The 23,413-nt window shown below is 40.9% G+C and overlaps 1 protein-coding gene across 6 annotated transcripts in view; it reads left to right on the top strand.

Annotated features, from left to right (window-relative positions):
• LOC131554185 (sialate:O-sulfotransferase 1) overlaps positions 1-23,413 on the top strand; it is a 67,900-nt gene that overhangs the window by 12,286 nt on the left and 32,201 nt on the right. The window contains exons 4-10 of one of the 6 annotated variants that reach the window (XR_009274356.1): positions 7,167-7,351; positions 11,108-11,229; positions 11,633-11,804; positions 13,126-13,290; positions 14,049-14,249; positions 15,322-15,879; positions 16,747-18,748. Coding sequence is in view for 4 of the 6 variants with exons in the window: in XM_058799386.1 (XP_058655369.1) it covers positions 7,167-7,351; positions 11,108-11,229; positions 11,633-11,804; positions 13,126-13,290; positions 14,049-14,249; positions 15,322-15,674 (1,198 nt within the window). In the remaining 2 variants the exon portion in view is untranslated. Of the gene's footprint in view, positions 1-7,166; positions 7,352-11,107; positions 11,230-11,632; positions 11,805-13,125; positions 13,291-14,048; positions 14,250-15,178; positions 18,749-23,413 lie in introns of those variants that run through there. The other 5 variants (XM_058799390.1, XR_009274355.1, XM_058799386.1 and 2 more) reach the window with 5 other exon arrangements.

The following is a 23,413-nucleotide window of genomic DNA, read 5'->3' as shown; positions in this document are numbered from 1 at the left end:
GGAACATATTTATATCTAAGAAAACGGTTTCGTTAATACTCTTATGACTGCTCAGAGTGAAAAGGATCTGACATCCCAGCCCAGTGTTATCATCTACAGATTGGTGACAAGGAGAAAATCTTCTCCTGTTCTGTGTCTGCAGGTACATGTCTGCTCAGACCGAGAGATTAATTCAGAGCGCAGATTAACAGTGGGAATGTCCCTGGCTGGGTTGCCATGGCAGTGCCAATGCCACGTTTCAAGCAGAGGATCAGAGAAACAATTTGCAGAGGGGCTCAAGCTAATACCTGTTGAGCCCTACACCAACATGCTTGAATGGAATCGTGCTGCGCCTTTTTGCAATCTCCAAAAAAAGTCAAGAGGGCCAGAGGACAAAAGCTTCGAGATGGAGGAAGATCGTCGTGGTTAACCGTTAACCAATTTGCTGTCAATGTCACAGCACTAGAAGGCTGTACAGGTCCCAATTTATTGGAAAAGATGAGATGGAGGTGAATGCAGGAGCTACTGTGAGATAGCTGGCCAGGTGGTCCGCAATGGCACCCTGAGAAGGGCTGCCACTACAAAGTGGCTTAGGCTAGCACCACAGGGTGTGGAAATGGTGAGACAGATGTTTGGCTCTGCAAGCTGGCCAATCACCAGCTGTTAAACCCCTTGAGCTCACAGCCAGATATGAACAGGGAGATGCTGGTGAACTTTAGCAGAATCCATTCTGGGTTTGGTCTTTTAAAGAGTGTAAAAAAGTGTAAGGGAGAACCAAAGAATGCACTGACATGCAGTTCACCCAAAAATGAAAATTTGCTGAAAATGTACTCACCCTTAGGCCATCCCAGATGCAGATGAGTTGTTTTTTCATTAGAACAGATTTGGAGAAATTTAGCATCACTTGCTTATTAATGGATCCTCTGCAGTGAATGGGTGCCATCAGAATGAGAGTCCAACCATCTGATAAAATCATCAGAGTAATCTCGAGTAACACGACTCGAGTGCATCAGTTAACGCCTTGTGAAACGATAATTGTATAAACAAATTCATCAAGATGTTTTTAACCAAGTCCTCTATCCATAATGTTGCTTTCTCCAGTGAATAAGTGGCCTCATCTGATTTAGGACAGAAATATGCACAGATCAAGCACCATTTACAAGTGACAGTCCAAAATAGTTTTAAACAAATATGTTGGTGGATTTTGATGTGAGAGGACAACAGTGGACGTACTTTTTTTCATAGTCTGACCATGGAACTTTGATGTGGCTAAAATATTGACTGTTTTCGAAAAGGTTTCCCAAACACTTACCCTATTTACCATTGGCTGTCCAAACAGACAGCCCCGCCCCCAGCTGATGCCATTGGTTGAGTCAGTTTTGCTAGGTCGAGGTGGTTGTGATGTTGAAACAAGGGGAAAAAAATCAACCTAAGAATGCTTATAGCTTTCTTTTTAGACAAAATTGCACTGCAGTTTTAAATACAATTAACAACTCTGTTATTATATTACACCTATTAAATTGTTAGAATACTATAAAAATAAACCATTACATCATTTTAAAACATTAGTTAACATTTGCATGAATATTTCTTTTATAATGACAAATGTAATATTATTGTACCATCTCAAAGAGGCACAAAATCACTTTCACAGACTTTTCCATTAACTGTTCCCTCCTGGTGGAATGACCTGCCCAACTCAATCTGAGCAGCTGAGTCCTTAGCCATCTTCAAGAAATATAATACATGTGTGTGTGTGTGTGTGTGTGTGAGTGTTTATAAATGTTTTTTTTTTAAATACCTTGCTACGTGTAATGCGTTAGGCTAACCGAGACTTGTCATTTGCCCTTACATATTGTTGCTCTTTTGTTAGTTTTGATTGCTTCTATCGTCCTCATTTGTAAGTCGCTTTGGATAAAAGCGTCTGCTAAATGACTAAATGTAAATGTAATATTGTTTTGTATTAAGAAATTAAAGAGTTCCCTTTCAGTCGGTCACTCCGAGTCATGTCGGATGACCGACAAATTGGGATCTCGCCAGAGAGACCAATCCACTTCGAGTGTAACTAAACGAGCCAATGGACATTGGCATGCGATCATTGCATCCAGCTGCCACTGATCACAGCGTGAGTATAAGAGGCAGCGGGTGCACCGCATTAATTCATCCTTTCGCTTCGGAGCCGAGCGGCGGTGAATCACTGCTGCTCTCCTATCCTGCGAGTGAGTAGAGCGAGCGAGTGCGGGCGTTACAGCGCAGCAGCGGTGGTCGCGGTCTCACGGGAGAAGAGGTCGATTCCCGTGAAGACAGTCACACTAGGAGTGTGTGGTGGCCAGCTCCCCTGCGTGCTTCAGCACTAAATAAAGAGCAAATTTCTCTAAAAGAGCAGCACGGGTGATCGCGTCTTTTTAAAGATGTCTTATCACCCGTGCGTTTCTGGGTGTGGTCGTTTCCTGGCGCCTCAGGACGGTCACGATCGCTGCCTCACGTGTCTGGGCATTCAGCACGCTGAGGAAGCTTTCGTGGATGGTTCATGTTCTTCTTGTGGGGACATGACCATCTCGGAGTTGCATAATAGACTCCGCTATGTCAAACATGGCGGAGTCCCTCTGCCTCTGCCGCGATCCAGCGTTCGTTCCCGGGGCGGCGCTGTATCCGGTGGAGTCAGAGGTGATCTGAGGGTGACAGTGAGGGCTTCCCCAAGAGGAGTTACTCACCCCTCAAGCACTCCGCAGCCGGTGGAGCTGCCGAAGGAGCGTGCTGGGCCCTCTGCTGGACAGAGTGCACCACGCGTTTCCTTCGGTGCCCCCTCTGACGACCAGATGTCGATCGCTGCATCGGAGGGTGAGTCCTCTCTCTCCGGGGATGACGACCCGGCTGCGTTGCCCCCTTTGGGTGTGGTAGCGTTGTCCGAGCCAGACCCAGAGATCACGGCTATGCTTTCCCGGGCCGCCGAGAATGTCGGGCTCGTGTGGAATCCTCCACCGCGTTCCGATCCTTCGAGGCTGGACGAGTGGTTTCTCGGCGGGGGTTGCGCTGGGGGTCGCCCCCCTCCGGTGCCATTCTTCCCGGAAGTGCATGAGGAGCTCACAAGATCGTGGAGGGCACCTTTCACTGCCCGAAACAAATCTTGTGGCTCCTCCCCCCTCACCACCCTCGATGGTGGAGCCGCTTTGGGGTACGCGGGCATCCCCTCTGTGGAGCGGTCTGTGGCCATGCAACTATGTCCAACAGCCGCTACCACTCTGCGGGGTGACCCGTGTCTCCCCTCGCGGGCCTGTAAGTATTCGTCAGGTCTAACTGGCAGTGCTTATAGAGCCTGTGGGGAGGCGGCTTCTGCCCTTCACGCCATGGCGTTACTGCAGGTCCACCAGGCCAAAGCCCTGAAAGACCTGCATGAGGGTGGTCACGACCTGGCGGTTCAACATGAGCTGCGTGCTGCGACAGACCTCGCGCTTCAAGCGACGAAGGTGACCGCACAGTCTCTGGGTCGTGCAATGTCCACGCTAGTGGTCCAGGAGCGCTATCTCTGGCTGTGTCTTGCTGACATGAAGGAGCAGGAGAAGGTACAGTTCCTGAATGCTCCCGTGTCGCAGACCGGCCTTTTCGGCGACGCTGTCGAGAGCTTTGCCCAGCAGTTCTCGGCAGCCCAGAAGCAGACTGAGGCGATCAAACACATCATGCGCCGGAGGAAACCTGCTGCTTCCACTCCGGCTGCAGCCCCTCAGCCTGCTCGTCGCCGTGGGCGCCCCCTGCGGCTGCCCCCGCTCCCGCGCAGCCGCAGCAGCCTTCTACCAGGCAGCGTCGTGGAGCCGGTCGCAGGCAGGACCCCCAGCCCGTCCAGGCCCCCGCCAAACCTGGCGGCAAGCGCAAGTGCAAGAGGCCCTGAGACGGGCGACCTGGAGATGGTGGAGACTGCTCACCGGGAGATGGTGACCGCACCACTCCCTCCCCCGGAGGAGGGCCAGGTGGAGAATCTTTTGTTTCGTTTTGTTTTTGTTCCAGCAGCCAGCGGTACCCAAAACATCAATAAAAGAGCAGTTTCCTCAATCTCTGGGTCTCAAGAGGAGGAGAGTGGTGAACGGGCTGTCCCTTTCACCTCGCGTCTTCACCAAAGTTGCAGAGGTGGCCCTTTTTCCCCTGAGAGAACGGGGTGTGCGCATCCTCAACTACCTCGACGACTGGCTCATACTTGCACAGTCTCGAGAGCAGTTGTGCGCACACAGGGACCTGGTGCTCAGGCACCTCAGCCAGTTGGGTCTTCGGGTCAACTGGGAAAAGAGCGAACTCGTGCCAACGCAGAGTATCTCTTTTCTCAGCATGGAGTTGGATTCGGTCAACCAGACAGCATGCCTCACCCAGGAACATGCTCAGTCGGTGCTGAACTGCCTCAAGACTTTATCAGGCAGGACGGCGGTCCCACTGAAACTCTTTCAGAGGCTCCTGGGGCATATGGCTGCAGCTGCGGCGATAGTGCCACTCGGTCTGCTCCATATGAGACCGCTTCAGCACTGGCTCCATGGTCGAGTCCCGAGGTGGGCGTGGAAACGCGGTACTCACCGGGTTCAGATTACACCGGCCTGCCGCAAAACCTTCAGCCCATGGACAGATCCCTCGTTCCTTCGGGCAGGAGTGCCCCTGGAGCAGGTATCCAGGCATGCTGTGGTATTCACGGATGCCTCGTCCACCGGCTGGGGAGCCACGTACAACGGGCACGCAGTGTCAGGGGTGTGGACAGGTCCCCAACTGCGTTGGCATATCAATTGCCTCGAGTTGCTGGCAGTACGCCTTGCCTTGAGCCGCCTCAGAGGGCGCCTTCGGGGCAAGGACGTTCTGGTCCGTACGGACAACACTGCGACTGTTGCGTATATCAACCGGCAAGGCGGTTTACGCTCCCGTCGCATGTCGCAACTCGCCCGACACCTCCTCCTCTGGAGTCAGAAGCATCTGAGGTCCCTTCGTGCCATCCACATCCCAGGAGTGTTCAATCAGGCGGCCGACGAGCTGTCTAGAGCGGCACTTCCTGGGGAGTGGAGACTCAATCCCAAGGTGGTCCAGCTGATTTGGAGTCGGTTCGGAGTTGCTCAGGTAGACCTGTTTGCGTCTCCAGAAACAACAGACTGCCAGTGGTTTTATTTCCTGTCCGAGGCAACGCTCGGCACGGATGCACTGGCACACAGCTGGCCCCTGGGCCTGCGCAAATATGCGTTCCCCCCAGTGAACCTGCTAGCACAGACACTGTGCAAGATCAGGGAGGACGAGGAGCAGGTCTTGTTAGTGGCTCCATATTGGCCCAACAGGACCTGGTTCCCGGAACTCATGCTCCTCGCGACAGCCCCTCCCTGGCCGATTCCTCTGAGGAAGGATCGGCTTTCTCAGAGACGGGGCACCCTCTGGCACCCGCGTCCAGACTTGTGGAAACTTCATGTGTGGTCCCTGGACGGGACGCGGAGGTTCTAGGTGATCTGCCCCAGGAGGTAGCTCTCACTATCGCTTCAGCACGAGCACCGTCCACAAGACGGGCCTATGCGCTGAAGTGGAACCTGTTCGTCGAATGGTGTTCCTCTCACCGTGAGGACCCCCGGAGATGTTCGATCAGAGCTGTGCTTTCCTTTTTGCAACAAGGGTTGGAGCGTAGGCTGTCCCCCTCCACCCTTAAGGTTTATGTTGCTGCTATTTCCGCTCACCACGCCCAAGGTTCCTACCACTCCCTTCAGGGACCAGGTAGTGAACATGCAAGCGCTGCCACTGGAGGAGGCAGACCCAGCCCTAGCTTTGCTCTGTCCTGTACGTGCACAGCGACAGTACGTGGATAGAACTCAGAGCTTCAGGACCTCAGAACAGCTCTTTGTCTGTTACGGAGGACAGCAGAAGGGGAAGGCTGTCTCCAAGCAGAGGATGGCCCACTGGATAGTGGATGCCATCACCTTGGCCTATGAAGCACAAGGTGTGCCCTGCCCGCTCAGGTTGCGTGCTCACTCCACTAGGGGTGTCGCATCGTCCTGGGCGCTGGCTCGTGGTGCCTCGCTAGCAGACATCTGTAGAGCTGCGGGTTGGGCGACTCCTAACACGTTCGCTAGGTTTTGTAGCCTACGTGTCGAACCAGTTTCCTCCTGTGTTCTCACCTCAAACGGGTAGTGGCACTGAGTGGCCCGGCTCAGAGTTGGCTTGCGGCGTTCTTTCACCTAATTCTCCAGAGAGTTCCTTAACCAGGCAAACCCTGTCGAGTCCTCCAGCACTCCGGCATCCGGACGTGGCGGAGCGTCCGGCGCCAGGCCTTTCAGCCAATGAATTCTTGAAATCTGATGTGAGGCTAGTGCCTATATGAGAGACCCTGCCGGGATCCCATATGTGTATTCCACGGTATGCTTATTAGAGCCATGTTTCCCCTGGCAGACCACGTTCTGCCATCTCTAATGATGCAGCCTGTGCCATCTCAGAGACTTCCATGTGCAATAGGGCCCTACGGGGTTACTTCACATGTCTAAATGCCACTTAACCCCCTCTGGGAGGAGGTGACTCCGCAGTGTGCCTCTTCCAAATGGAAGGGCACGCTTCCCAGTGTTATCCAAGTCCTACTGTCTGGGTTGCCCAAGGAACAACAGTAGTTGACCTTCTCTGTGTAGAGCCCGGTCCTATCGTCTGCCTTATAGGAAGGATTAGGAGGCCTACACAGGGCACTGGAAGGGGCAGCTCCTGTGGCATTTTGGTAGGGATCCCAATTCGTCGGTCATCCGAAGTGACTCGGAGTGACCGACTGAAAGGGAACGTCTCGGTTACGTATGTAACCCTTGTTCCCTGAAGAAGGGAACGGAGACGTCATGTCCCGTCGCCACAGTCACTGTACCACCGCTGAGCGGCCGGGTCACCGGCTCGGCTCCTCAGCGAAAGCATGAATTAATGCGGTGCACCCGCTGCCTCTTATACTCACGCTGTGATCAGCGGCAGCTGGATGCAATGATCGCATGCCAATGTCCATTGGCTCGTTTAGTTACACTCGAAGTGGATTGGTCTCTCTGGTGAGATCCCAATTCGTCGGTCATCCGACGTGACGTCTCCGTTCCCTTCTTCAGGGAACGAGGGTTACATACGTAACCGAGGCGTTTTTGCTATAAATATTCATGTTATTCATCCGCACTGGCCGGTATTTTGTGAGTATAATTCGATTTTGAATGTTTTGTTTCACACAGTGGGTACCAGTTCGCTGGCCTTGAATATGGGTCCGAGTGTTACTGTGGAAACCGCATCACAAGCACTCGGATGAAAGAGGAGGAGTGTAACTTGGACTGCAAAGGCGAAAAGGGGGCGATCTGTGGAGGTGTGTCCCGTCTGTCCGTTTACAAGGTGGAGGAGGTTCTTCCTGGCCAGCGGAGATGTGAGTGCTTGAAATAAGTTTACCTTTGCAGGGCAGAACTTCTCATCCATTCATGCATGGCATTAGTGATGCATTGGGAAGCATACAAAACAGCATTCTGAAAGAGAATAAATATTAGTCATACAAATTTGCAAAAAAAGCTTATGTAAGTCTTAAAAACTAATATACTGCTCACTGGTAAAGATAAGCACTAACTCACCTCTGCAGTTAACATGCACAAAAACACAGCTTAACTAGTAGAGTACAATGCTGACAATGAAGGTCACTAAATAAAAAAAAAAGGTTGAAAAGTGCAGAACCTAATTTCTGATGTAAATATCAGAATGAATAAATGTAAATATGAACACGCATATTAGGAATTTTTTATTTTTTTTTGTCTTTTAAAAAGGAAAATTATTGGTACATCTAAATGCTGATTATAATAACAATAAAATGTTAAAATAATTCTTCATGAGTAAAATAAACACTTTTAAATAATGCTTTGGATAAAAGCATCTACCAAATGAATAAAAGTGAATATGAATGCATTATCTGTTACAAAATTTGGGACAAATATAGTTTACAATCTTTATTTCTGTGACTTTGCAATTTTCTAGAATAAAATAAAATGAAATAAGTAAAAAAAATAAAAAAAATTAAATGTTAAAATAGTTCTCCATGAATTAATAAAAGAAAAATAATAATAATAATTATAAAAAAGCATCTACCAGATGAATGAATGTAAATATAAAAGCATAATATGCAGTTTTTGCAGCTCTGTTACAAAATGTGGGATATATCTAAATCCAGTTCAAAATCTTGATTTCTGGGACTTTGCAATTAAAAACAAAATTTAAAAAACTTTACAAAAATTAAATACAAATAAAACGATAAAAAAACAATTCATGAATGAAAAAAAAAAACTAAAACATTTGTTTGTAATACTTTTATACTGGATAAAAGCAGCGCTGCTTCTTCAGGTAATCCACAGTCTGGCAGTGGAGCTTTGATGTGGCCATATGTTTGAAATGGGTTTCTTCATCAGTCTCTTCCACATGCTGTTGGACCTTTGTGTTCTGACCCAATGTCCCTCTGCAGTTTCAGGCCAACTGGATTGGGCCCAGTACAACACTCACAGACACAGCTATTAAGCATTGACCATATGTTTTGTGGCCTAAATTGAAAATGCTATCCATTGTACCAGATAATAATGTCTTGTTAAGAGGGATTTGTGCATTGTTTGGGCTGTTGCTTTTAGGATGTTCATGTAACAGAAAGCCATAAAGAGGTCTCTAAATGAATGTTTTAATTGTTATGCTAACATATGCTAAAAATTGTAAATGTGAAGGGGACACCAGAGGCAATTGTAATGCTTTAAATTCCTTCAGTGACACTCTTTAATGAGTTGCGACACACTAAAGTTCCCTCTCAGCCTGAGAAAAAGGAGTCTGATCATTTTACCTATTAAAATTAAAATGGTATGGCTGATTTGGGAAAACAGAATTTTTAAAATGCATAATGAGCATTATTTCATTAAATTATCTAGTCAAACTCATCAATATTTTTTAATGAAAACGGATTGAATGTACATTACTGTTTAAATGTTTGGGGTAGGGAAATATATTTTGAAAGTCTCTTATGCTCACCAAGGCTGCATATGATCAAAAATACAGCGAAAACAGTAATATTGTAAAACATTACTACAATTCAAAATATTTTATTTTAAAATATTTTAAAATGTAATTTATTCCTGTGATGGCAAAGCTGAATTTTCAGTGTTGAAAACAGTTGTGTGGAAACCGTGGTACATTTATTTTCAGGAATCTTTGATGAATAGAAAATTCAAAAGTTTTGTAACATTATGAATGTCTTTACTGTCTCTTTTGATCATCGTAATGTCCTAAAAATATTAATTTCTTTTAGAAAAATGTAGTCCTACAGCTAACAGTCTGTCGGATTCTGGAGTGTAGTAAAGTTTTAAATAAAATTGTACAATAGGTCTCACAAATAAAAGCAAAACAGTACAGTATGACAGCAATTTATATTATTACTTAAAGGTGTGTATGAACATTTAAAAAAAAATTACAATTCCCTGTCTCTCCTACACTTTAAAGGCCTTTTTTTGTTTTCTTTGTATTTTTATATATCTGCATAACCTTTATATAGTTTTAAATACATACTCCCCCAAATTATTAAAGAATTTTATGTTATTTTTTGTAATTATTGACTACAAATCTAAAACAGGTCTACAGCTTATAATGCATAGCTTATGTGAAAATATTCTCTGCACAATATTCTGCAAGAATCGCTTTTCCACACCTGTGTCGGTGACTGTGGTCTGACTTGTTTTGTTATAGTTGAACAGTCTACTGTACCTCCGGTCTTAGTAAGAGGTTCAGAGACTCACCCGAGGCCTGCGGTGCTCCTCTGCGCTCTATTTTAATAGTGCTTTGTTTGATGTTTTCGTGCAGCTGCCTCATTTATGGCCCCCACAAAGAATCGTGTGATTGCTTCAAAAGCAAACGGCGGTCTGCAGGGCCTCTTCATTTATTTGGAGAGGCAAACAAAAGCTCTGGGGTTTCGGTTACAGAGTGCTTGTTTACCCTGCAGAGGTGACACAGTGTCATGAAGGCCCTGAGCACACTCGCTAATGCAGATACAAACGCCTTAAATCACAGTATCTACTCACATCCGGTGTTTGTCCATGAGGTGAGTCTGTTTCTGGGCTTGTTCGCTGTAGGCTCAGTTATGTCGAGTCAATTCTAGTTGGATATTAGCTGTGGAAACATTTATATACAGAATACACATTTATTATAGTTGATGCAGACATTTATTGTTTGATTTAGGCAGGGTTCTAAAACTGTAACTAAAACCATAAAAAATTGTAAAATAAAATAAAAGTGAACTGAAACAAAACTTGATGTACTAAAATTAAAACTGATAGAAAAATATATAGACGTAAAACTTTAACTGGAATGAAAATGGAAAATATAAAGATAAAATTTCAATCCTGAAAAAAAGTATCACGATTTCCACAAAAATATTAAGCAGCACATCTGTTTTCAACAGTGATCATAAGAAATGTTCCTTGAGCAGAAAATTAGAATGATTTCTGAATGGCAGCTAAAAATTCAGCTTTGACATCGCAGGAATAAATTGCATTTTAAAGTATATTCAGGTATATTCAATATTTCACAGTCTTACTGTTTTCTGATCAAATAAATGAAGCTTTGGTGAGTGTAAAAGACTTATTTTAAAAACATCTCAAAATCTTTTGAATGGTAGTGTACAGTATATCAACTAAACATATTATTATTAATATTAACATGTTGTGTACATCTGCTATCATGGGAAGCTCAAAATCAAAATGTCAGTTTAAAGCATAGCGACGGGTTTCATCAAATTCATTCCTTTTCTTACATTTAAACGCTCCTGCTAAAAGAAACATGCAGCTGTGCCTGAAAATGGTTTGGAAAAAGCTCAAGCAACTCAAGAAAAAAAAAAAGATCAAATTATTCATATTAGCGCAGTTTCCTATTTCTGTGAAACGTGGCTTCTTTGCAGTTCACTCATTACCCATACAGCCTGATTCCTTGAACTGTTTGATATTTCTTTGAAGGTCTATGAGTTTTTTTTTCTTCATCTTATACTTAATTACACATTCACTGCAGCATTCCAAACCTTAGAGCAATGAACTGAGTGTTGGCACAAAATCTTGTTCCTACACAATTTTTCTACTGTCAATCAGCAATGTTCTCAGTTCTCCTCTGCCTTCAGACAGGAACGTGCGCTACCGGGGCTGCTTCAAAAAACCTGACAACACAACAGCAGCTTCTCTGGCTCATGCCATCCAGCCCAACCTCACCTCCCAGTGGTGCATCGAGACCTGCATGGATCAGGTCTGACTTTCCAGACTGTATCAGCACTGGATTCATGTGGATTGGATATGGTCTGCTGTAGTCCTCATATATTTTCCCACTCTTCTGAACACAATCTGCTTGTTTAAACTTTAATGTGTCCCCAGAGAGCACATATTTGCTCTGTAATCAATCTTCTATGCAGTAATATCGCTTTGATTGTGGTATAATTTGAGTCCTTTCTATCAGATGGTCATGCTTTGTTGCACTCTGGCAACATGGTCAATTGATTCTACCTCATCTTTAGCTGAGAAGCTAATTGCACTGCTTGAGAACGTTTTCAGATAATGATAACTCTAAATAGTTGTAATTTGAAGTATGGATTGAGAGACATAGAGGTCGGCTCTTGGTGTCATTCATACACATATTTGCTCTCTCTTATCAGGAGTTTCCTCTGGCCCTGGTCAGGAAGCCCGACTGTTTCTGTGGCTACACCACTCCTCGCTTCACTCTTCACGAGCCGGTGAAAGAGGAGCTCTGTGCTGTGGAAAACAGCAGTCTGCCTACCCAGGGTTCCCATCAGCTCTTCCTCCAGGTTTATCAGACACCTGTTCAAGGTAAGACTCTGTGGAAACCTCACTGATCTTAATAATTACCTCTGTGCTCACATTTCCCCACACGGCCAGTTTATTCTTCTCGCATAGCGCTCAGCCTCGAGATGTATGCTAGAATTAAACAGGGTGCCTGCTCCTTGAATTCCAAGATTTTTCTTTGGGAAGTCATGAAAGAATGTAAAAGTGAATAATACCTTTTTAAGTATGCCTGGCAATGCTAAACTTTCCAACAACACGTAAAAGCCTAAGGGTACCTGCATATCTATGAAGTACCCTTATATCTGAGACTGCATGAAAAATAATAAGCAAGACTGAAAGTAAATATCTTCAACAGCTTGTGTCTTTGTGGGTTGATTTGGTAGCTAACTAGTGAATGCTTTTTCAGGGAATGAATAAATAAACAAACAAATGAATAAGTGAATAAATTACAGTAAGTACAGTAACATTGTGAAATATTATTAGGTTCAAATAACTTGTAATATGTTTTAAAATGCAATTTATTCCTGATGGCAAAGCTAAATTCGTCAATGTCACATGGTCCTTCAGAAATCATTCTAATATGCTGATTTGGTGCTCAAGAAATGTTTCTTATTATTATAAATATTGAAAAAAGTGATGCTGCTTAATATGTTTTGTATTTTATAAATAAATATATACAGCGCTTCTTAAATATGATTCCTTGATGAATAGAAAGTACAAAACAACAGCATCTATACAAAATATAAATCTTTTTTAACATTGGAAATGTCTTTACTTTAAACGGTTAAATGCATCCTTGCTGAATAGAAGTATTAATTTCTCTATCTTAATACATATAAACAGTCATAATTTAATGGACCAAATTTATCAAATGTTTTCTCCCTCTAATACCACCTGCCATCAACTAGCATGGTTTTATGGTAATTGGTTTTATCAAGCTGTCATTCCCCCGACTTCCTGTTGCAATAGGAGATATGTTAACACAAGAAAGAAAATTGTTAACAATTGTTGTTAAAAATAAACTTCAGCCATTATTACCTAACATTGGGATCCTTTGGAAGGCTATGCAGAGCTGTAGGTGCTACACACATCCATCAATCAATCAATCAATATATAAAAAAACACAGCAATGTTACAAAAAAAAAACAAAAACAAAAAAACAGATTATGTAGTCCTTAAAATATTGTTTTTCCCTAACGATTAAGACAAATTCTATATTTTTATTACATAACCCTGATTTTTTTAATGAGCAGATACAATAGAACTGCCTGGCTGAAAATAACAGGTTGTTGTATCTTAACTTCTATAAGTGGCAAATAAATCCAGGAAATTTCTTATTGTCCAGATTCCAGATGCACAGAGAAGAAGTTTCTACCTGAGAAGTCCAGCTCACTGGTGGCTTTGTCCAGTTTTCCTGGTGCGGGGAACACCTGGGTGAGGCACCTGATCGAGCTTGCCACAGGCTACTACACAGGCAGTTACTACTTTGACGGCACCCTCTACAATAGAGGTAACAGTAGCACCACTCTACCAGTGATCATAAATCTTACCATTTTAAAAGCTTGCTTGTCTTTGACGGACACAAATCAAGCCACTCTGAAAAATATTATTGCACAGACATTGGATGGGATGAATTTATCATCACTGCTATCTTTTTGCACATCAACAGGCTGATGTCTCTAGTGGAAAGTGGGAATTTAACCCAAGTTTAATCTGCCACCACAACATCATGGCATTATATACACATTTATATATATATATATATATATATATATATATATATATATATATATATATATATATATAACTTTTTAAGAAGTTTGGACTGATTTAACTCCAGAGTTTGTGATTCTTTTGGAATGATTTATTAAAAATAGCAGAGCCTCTTTTCTTTCTTTTTTTTGAAGTTTCTCAACATTTTTCTTCTTTTTCTTCAACTCCTAAACCATGCAGCTTTTTGAGATCGCTTGATAATGCGCATTTGGGCACAGCTGACCTTCTCTTTTCTTTCAAATGCCAAACTTTATTGAGAATTTTTTTTTCTATCATTAAAGAACTTGACCTGCCTTGAAAGTCAGAGTACCTTTTCAAATCCATCACAGAACCTGACACATTTGCCTGAGGGGGGCCGTAGAGCCCGTGCCTGGACTAACACCATTTCTGATGCAGTTTTTGGAACGTATGTGTTTGGATTCAGAGGCGGCACTGAGCGGTCGCCACATGCAGTTGGCTGTATATTCTAATCCTTTTCTCCTCCCAACTGTGCAGGCTTCAAGGGTGAGAAAGATTACTGGAAGAGTGGAAGAACCATCTGTGTGAAGACACATGAGAGCAGCCAGCGGGATATAGAGATGTATGACTCAGCAATACTGTTGATAAGAAACCCCTACCGCTCACTCATGGCTGAGTTCAACCGCAAGTGCGCCGGGCATCTTGGTTACGCTTCTGATCAGCACTGGAAGAGCAAAGGTATTATGAGTACAGTATAAGCTCTTCTATGACACTTTATGTAGTGTTCTTTTATATACTATTATAGTTTTTATTAAAATTATTCATTTTAATTTAATAACTTTTTGTTATTTGTTTTAGTAAATTTGTTCCTTTTGTCTTTAATTTTTGTTCTTTTTAAATATTACTATTTAGGTTTAATTTATTTTTTTTTTTTTCAGTTTTAGTTTTAGTTCATTTTTAATTAGTATTTATTTCCAGTTAATAAACATTTAAAAGCTTGTCCAATTAATTTTGTAATCTCAGAGAAATTACCTTTACTACCATAATGGTAGTAGGTATTGTACAATATAATTTTTTTTTTAATGTTTTACTTTTATCAGTGTCTGTCAGTATTGCAAATATATACATACAGTTGAAGTCAAAAGTTTTCATGCACCTTGCAGAATCTGCAAAATGTTAATTATTTTACCAAAATAAGAGGAATCATACAAAATTCATGTTATTGTTTATTTAGGACTGACCTGAATAAAATATTTCACATAAAAGATGTTTACATATAGTCCACAAGAGAAAATAATAGTTGAATTTATAAAAATGACCCCGTTCAAAAGTTTACATACACTTGATTCTTAATACTGTGTTGTTACCTGAATGATCCACGGCTGTTTTTTGTTGTTTTTGTTCAGTGATAGTTGTTCATGAATCCCTTGTTTGTCCTGAACAGTTAAAAACTGCCTGCTGTTCTTCAGAAAAATCCTTCAGGTCCCACAAATACTTTGGTTTTCCAGCATTTTTGTGTATTTGAACCCTTTCCAACAATGACTATATGATTTTAAGATCCATCTTTTCACACTGAGGACAACTGAAAGGGGGTGGGGGGTGAACACTTTTGAACAGAATGCACATTTTTCTTATTTTGCCTAAATATCTTTTTTTTTTTCATTTAGTACTGCCCTTCAGAAGCTACTTACATGTTTCCCAGAAGACAAAATAAGTTAAATTTACCCTCATCAAATTCAAAAAGTTTTCACCCCCCAGCTCTTAATGCATCGTTTTTCCTAAAATACTTTTATACTTCTCCTCCCTCTAGAGTGGCCCGAATTTGTGGGTAGTTATGCCTCCTGGTGGGCTTCTCATGTGTTGGACTGGCTGCGTTATGGAAAGAAACTTCTGGTGGTGCACTATGAGGAGTTGCAGGAGTCACTGGTGCCCACATTACGATCCATCACTTCCTTCCTCAATACCCGTGTCAGTGAAGAGCAGCTCCTCTGTGCTGAGTGCAACAAGGATGGCCACTTCAAGCGCTCAGGTGCGCGACGGCCCACCTTTGACCCCTTCACCCCAGATATGAAACGGCTGATTGATGGATACATCAGCACTGTGGACCAGGCCCTCAGAGCCAGCAACCATTCTGGTTTGCCAAAGGAGTATCTCCCAAGATGATAAGTCCAGAACTAGAGTACAGGACTGTCTGTCTCGCTCAAGATCCAGTGCTACAAACTATGATGCCCAGAAGATATTTTGATACGTTATTTCCTCACATACTGAGGTCAGAAATAATGCCATATGACGCTGGTGTGCTTCAAGATCGTCATGTTTTAACGGCGGTATATGGATCAGTCTGTAAAAGGAAGCAAAGTTGAACTTGGTAAGAAATTAGATGTGACAATTGCAGACTTCAACTTGAGACTCATAAATGTCTCTAGTCAGAGGCAAAATAAGTTCTCCTTCCTCCTTTGGGAGGAAATTTGAGCACTTAATTACATACTTCAACTACAAGTCAACAAGAGGCATAATAAACAACAGATGTAATTGCTTATGAACTAATCCGACATGTACCGTAGATGATAATGACATGTCTACCACAATAACAACATCATTTTATTACTACACAGTGACTTTCTTACTTTGTAGGGACAATTTAGACCATTTACAAAGCTGATTTCATAAATGCTAGGATAAATGTAACCTATTAGTGGTCTGTAACCACAGACACTGCAAAAATTATTTTAGTATTTTTGTCTTTTTTGGTAAAACATCTTTACCATTCTTAAAACAAGATATATTTACTTTGACAAGCAAACTGACATAAATATAAAAGTCTAAAAATTAAAACAAAGAACAAATGGGGTAACCTTCGAATTAAGTTTTTTTCTTACCCAATTTATCTATTGGCAGATATTTTTCTTGTTTTAAGTATCAACTCCCTTAATTTAGATTACATTTTTTTTTTTTTTTTTTTCAGAAAACAAGACATACAAGTAATTTTGCTTCTCAAGTAAATTTATCTTGATTTAACATCATTAAACATTCTTTTTTTTGTAGTGTATTGAGGACAGGGATGAGGACAATGTTGATATTCGAGAATCAAGTATTGAAAAAGTCATATTTATAGACCACAAAACTAAATATTAAGTTCAACATATCTATGATATAACAGCCCTGATAGAAACGGAATGTAATACTATGTTGTGGAGTAGTAGAATAACAAACACATTTTCTTTCAAACCTTTAGGATCAAGAAAATATGACATGGCAAACAGACTTAGCATACATCAAAGTCAAACGAATAGTGACTGTCCCCATCCCACTAGATTCCTTCAGAATGGAACGAAAGCTTTCAGCTGGACTAGACAAGACTTGCCTTGCGGAATGACGCTAGCCTGATGCTAATCCTCCCAGAGCTGATTAGCACGCCACCAGCATGCTCCAGATGTGTCTGGATTAAAGCGCTGGTGTAATACTCTTTTGCACATTGCCAAACTGGGATCAGCTGCAAATTCAGACAATGTCACTGTAGTGCTAGTGGCAGGAATCCCACCAGGGGGCTGTTTCTGCTGAGTTATTCAACAAGACGCAAAAGATCAATTGGTTAGCATCGTTCAGCGTAGGCTAAATAAACATTTCTCACTGTTTGAGTTTGGTCCATAATTTAATACCAATGAGTAGGGTTACATAGAGCTGGAGTGTGTAACTTTAAATAAACGCTCCCCCCATTTGTCATTGGTCTGAAAAAATTACATCACTGGTTCAGTCTGTGTTGCTATGCTGGACTGGTTGGGGTGTTCAAAGAAAAAAGAGCCATGTTTAATAGTGCCATAGCCATACTGTTTACAATTTTTGGATGAATCAACTAAGCTGGGATGGAAGAAAGTTTTTAATGCTGGAAAACACACACACACACACACACACACTTAGAGGATAGTTAATCCGAAATCATTTATAGTGATATTTTAGTAGGATTTATATACTTATTTTGAATTAGCTTTTTTATTCAGCATTCATTTTAGATTTAGTAATTTTGGTATGTGCTTTTATAATTTTTAATTTTAATATATATTTTTATTTAGCTTTAATTTATTTTCTTCTCTTCTATTTTTAGTATTTATTTAAGTTAACATTTATAATTTTTTTGCTGTTTTTTTTTTTTTTTAAAGTTTTTCATCTAATATTAATATTTCATTTTATTTCACTTTTAATTAAATTAACAAAAAACATTTAGTTTTAGTTAACAACACTGTTCCAAACTGGCATGACTTTCTTTCTTCTGCAGAACACAAAAGAAGATATTTTGAAGAACGTCCATACAATAAAAGTCAGTAGGGTCCAAAAATAACACTGGACCTGTTTGTCTTCCATTATTCAAATGTGTGTGTGTGTGTGTGTGTGTGTGTGTGTGTGTGTGTGTGTTCCATAAACTAAAAAACGTCAAACGATGACATGAGGGTGAGTAAATGATAACAGAATTGACATTTCTGTGTGAACTATCCCTTTAAGCCTTTATTAACTATAAATTGTCAAATTTCTTTGGCACCCATGACATTTTTAGGCCCTTAAGGGTTCCTGAAAAGAGATATACATCAGGGAGCTTCACAGAAGGATAATTAATGAGCCATATATAAGGTTTAATGAAATATATCAGATTTCGCTTTAGGTTGGTTCTATAAGCCTCTGCTGTGGAGAATAAAATGCTCTGCGCCCCATATGAATTATAAATGAAATCCATTGCACCCCCACTGTGATTTCCTGCAGGCTTGGTGCTGAGGTCATTGTGTCTTGCCTGGAGAACTGTGACAGATTAATGTCTAAATGAAACAGAATTTTATTTCCGTGCATATCTTGTAGATCGCTGCAGTATACGGTGCACACATGCGCTACATCGATATGTGTAAGGTAGTGTGGTTGCATATGTCTTTTGTGTGTGTGTGTGTGTGTGTGTGTGTGTGGGTTTGCACGCACAGTTGTGTTCATGTGCCTCATTCCATGGACAAAAAAATCAAATTTTTTCATGAATTATGTTTGCTGAACTTTCCACAGCAGCAAATAGGTTCTTTTTCTGCCGTCCTAGGGCAAAGGAACAAGAGGCATAATGAGCTCAAGTCTTCTTTTTTTATTTTCATAAACTCTCTTGATGTCGGTCAGACTCTGTGACTGCTATTCACTTGTGTGAATGCTATTGAGAGGGGCCGGCCCCCAAGGTTTTACTGCTGTTGTGAAAACACAATGAATAAAATTCATGATGCAAGCGGATGTCTTTTTTCATCTTCTCAGAAGTGGTGACAAAAGATGTTTGAGAGCATTATGTCACTTGAATATTTCAAAGACTTGTTACAAAGATATTCAGAGGAAAATAAATCTGACAGATGCCTGGGAGACTGAAACATCCTGAATTACTACTACATCATTTACTGAGCAATGCGAGCGTCACTTGCTCACCAATGGATCCTCTGCAGTGAATGGGTGCCGTCAGAATGAGAGTCCAAACAGCTGATAAAAACATCACAATAGTCCACAAGTAATCCACATCACTCCAGTCCATCAATTAACACCTTGTGAAGTGAAAACCTGCATGTTTGTAATCACAGATCAATCAAAAAAATTAATACCATATATTATAAATTCCTATCCAATAATACTGCTTTCTCCAGTGAAAAATTCATATCGTCTGAATCAAGAGAGAAATATGCACAGATCAAGCACTGTTTACAAACAAATATGTCGGTGTATTTTCAAAAGACGTTTATCAATGGACTGGAGTCATGTGGATTGCTTGTGGATTATTGTGATGTTTTTATTTGCTATTTGGACCCTCATTCTGACGGCACCCATTCACTGCAGAGGACCAAAGGTGAGCATTTCTTCCGATGAAGAAACAAATTTGGATGGCCTGAGGGTGAGTCGATTTTCAGATTTTTTTAAATTTTATTTTTGGTTTAACTATTCCTTTAACCAGCATAATATAGATTATATACAAACCTCAGGATTAAATGAAAATGGTTCTTATGAAAGGGACTTAGAGCTTTCTGTCCTACGTTTTGTCGCCTTTTTTAGAAGACAGGGTGCCTGCATCTGTCTTGCATCAGTCTTTAATCACATTTTTGTTCCCTCTCCTTGATCATTGCTTTGAGCCCCCTCGGAGCGCAGCAAACAGTAAAAGGCCTTGCTGTTCATTCCCCTGTGTCATTTGAAGCTGCAGGCAATCTGTCTTTTAAATATGGCTACGTGCCTCTCTCATGGTAGCTGAAGTTCAGTGTGGCTGACTCTTGCCCTAACACATGCATATGTACAGTTCAAACATGTCTGAGATGAGAAGAAATGTGGCAGGGTGTATTTAAGCATGAGAATACAGAATGGTAATCTGAATAGGTTGCTAGTGGTACAACAGAAATTTGAAACCATAACTTACATATTTTTGATGAATACAGCCATAAATGTACAAAGATTTCAGTGGTTTTATTTGTTAGGGGTAACTGTTTTTTGTTGTTGTTGTTTTTACAAAATTGACAATTTTATGAAGTCTAAGACAGGTTTTTAATATTTTAAACAGAAATTTGAATTTTAATAATAATTTAATACAATTATTTTATAATTATTATATATGCAGTTTTTAACCTCATATTGCCTAACATTAGGGATGCACAAAATATTCCAACACGTTCTCACTCTCAACTCGTCACCTATGGAAGCTTGGTCTGGACCACCTGGCGTCGCTTTTTGACGCTCAAGGTACCCCTCTAGCGCAGGGTCCTCCCTTTGTTTACAGTTGTTTGTGTTAATTTAATGGTTTGCATGCATTTGTAAAAAAAAAAATAGAAATAATTTTATATAAATTTATACTTTAACTGGAGCGCCTAACCCCACCCCTACCCTAAACCTACCCACCTCTGAACAATATAAAACACGTAACAGGCAAATATAAGTGCAGTCACAGGTATTTATTGCAAAAACTGACCATAAACAAGCAGTATAAAAGGAATACAAACACAAGTCGTGTTTCATTCCAAGTCTTCTGAAGCTATACGATGTCTTTATGCGAAGAAGAGTGTAAAACATAAGGTTTTAATCGCTGAACAAATGATCCCGCTCCGTTAACGCGCTCACATCTCATTCAAAATAGATGTTCCGTTCGTGAACGAATCGTTTTTGAACGAATCTTTTTGGCGAACGAATCATTCTCGTTCAAGTCATCCATTGACTCATATTTCTCGTTCACTTAAAATTCCTCCCTTCAGAGCAGCGTGGCGCCAGTGTTGCCAACTAATTTTCAGAGAAAGTTTCTAAAGGAAGGTCAATTTGTTGCTAGAAGTTGCTAAAGCCTGGTTCAGACTGTCAGCCCAAATCCGATTGAAATCCGATCATATTTAAATAGTCTGAAAGGCAACGAACTACATGAAATCCAATTTGTGCAAATCCGTTTCGTGCTACATTCGTATGTGGTTTGGAATCCTATTCAAATCGCATTTCTGGAAATCCGTTTCAGTCTGAATGGTCAGATCGGATTTAGCGTAGCTTTTTCGCGTCCTCATGCCACGTAAAACATAAACACGTCAGACATTTTTGCAGAAAACATGCTGATCTTTGCAGAAACAAGCTTGTGTCCTTGCGAAGTGCAAGTCAAGCAGAAAATACAATGTACTGCTAGTATGCATACCTCTTTGTGTTTTGAAAGTAGCAGAGACCAAAAAAAAAAAAAAAGCAAAGTAGGGGAGACAGCATCACAGAATAAAGCCACACATTTAAGCTTCCTGCGTTTCTGCCACTGCCTCACAAGACGAAATATAATATTACAGGCAACCGCGACGGTAAGACAACATCTGTATTGCTGTTACTGTTGTTTTTTAGCGTAGTCATAACAACGCAACGGCATTATAGAAACCAATGCACATTCAGTAAAAACGAAAGAGCACTTATGGACACACAAATCGGATATGAACAGTTGCTATATGCTGTGTGGACAGTCAGTTATTCAAATCCGATTCCATCCGGATATGCACAAAATCGGATTCGGGCTGACAGTCTGAACTAGGCATGACATTGTGATGTCATTGCGCGATGACGTCATTGCGTAATCACGGCGCAAAATTGTGTAACAACATCAAATCTCAGCAAAAATATATATTTTATATATGTTAATTTAGATTTGTTTGTAAAATAATATGCATAAAATAATATTAAAATATAAATAACTGTATTTTAAAACTCATTTGTGAATGATTACAATTTAAGTTTTTTTTTTTTTTAAATAGCTAGTAAACTAGTAATATAACACACTCTCAACAATTATGCTTTAAGCAGTGTATTAGTAGTTAGTATGCTACATTCCAAGAAAAGGCTGTAAAAATAGGGCACAATCTACCATGTTAATATGAAAGAATTTTACGGTTTTGGTTTTTTACCTGTATTTTAAATTACACATTGTGTTTTAGGGTTACAATGGATAATGGATAACGTCCTGGAAAATTACTAGCAGCCTATATTTTCCATTTTTCTTACAGCATACTAACTGATCAACAATCGCAAGTCAAGCTATAACACAGTGTAGCCTATCATAAATGAACAATTATTCAATTATTCAGTTGTTATTATTATTATTATTATATTGAAGAAATGCAAATAGCAGCTAATTCAATTCACGTGATGTGTGTACTGCTAGGCATCTTTGGTTTTCTTTTTGTGTAATTAGGATGGAAAATGTGTGTCTTTTTATTTTCTGGGTCACTTATCAAAAGTTGCTAAAAGTTGCTAAATAAATTTTAAAAAATTGCTAAATTTGTTGCTAGGTGCTTTTGGAAGAAAAAGTTGCTGGGGTAGTCTGAAAAGTTGCTAAATTTAGCAACAAAATTGCTAAATTGGCAACATTGCGTGACGCTCTTAGCTCTGCGGACCGTTCCATCCTGTCAAAGACTGACTAAACCTTGAGCCAATAGCATTCGAGTATGAGATGTGACGGAGCATGTGATTTGTTGAATGTAGTGAAGGAATACGCCCTTCACTGACCGAATTGCTTTAGGGTCTGAACGAGAGAGAGACCTCGTTCGTGAACATAAAGAACCAGTTGTTGAATGATAATGATGGCGCACAGGTAGAGCTCGGTTCGTGTAGTTTGGCATTTTACCACTGCAAAAAATACCACTTAAGTCTGAAACACCTGGTTCAGTTTTCATTACAATGGTAAAGTGTAAATTTCTTTCTTTGCTGCAAATATGCCAAACTACACGAGCTGAGCTCGCCATATCATTCAACAACTGTTTGTTTTTTTCATTCACGAACGGTTGTTACTGAACGAACGCCCATCACTGACCGAGTCGCTGTTTTGAGTCTGAACCAGAGAGAGATCTCGTTCGTGAATGAATTAAACGAACTGGTACATGTAGTTCGTGAATGTGTACCGGGCAGGTCGGTCATTTGAGTCAGTCTCGTTCAGCAATCAGCAGAAAGCGAATGCAAGCGCATACTGTGCACATACGCTTGTTTATATATTCATATTTAACATACAGAGCATAACTCCACGTTTAACATAATCCCAGATTTATGAATGTGTAAAGGACTGTCCAAACTATTAAAAATGTTAATTATGCAAGAAAACCTTATGTTTTGGTCATCTGAACCATTTATTTAGACTTATTCATTTGTTTAATGAGTATTAGGCACACATTTTAATAAAGCCAAATCAGTTTTTTGTAACAAGTGAATTGAGACATAATAACTCGTTAAAAATCGTTGATTTAAGACATAATAACACATAATACACTCTTTTTCGCCACCTGCTGGCGTATTTATGTAATATGAAGAAATCGTCACTGGACGAATCAGTGAACGAATCTGAACGAATCATTTTGGTGAACGAACTGAAAATGAACGAATCTCTTGAAAGAATCAAAATTTCCATCACTAAAATTTCA

The sequence above is a fragment of the Onychostoma macrolepis genome, chromosome 15 (genome assembly GCF_012432095.1).
Source record: "Onychostoma macrolepis isolate SWU-2019 chromosome 15, ASM1243209v1, whole genome shotgun sequence".
Classification (NCBI taxonomy): Eukaryota; Metazoa; Chordata; class Actinopteri; order Cypriniformes; family Cyprinidae; genus Onychostoma; species Onychostoma macrolepis.
Note: the sequence above shows the minus strand (reverse complement) of the source record. Positions and strands in the feature narration are given on the sequence as shown.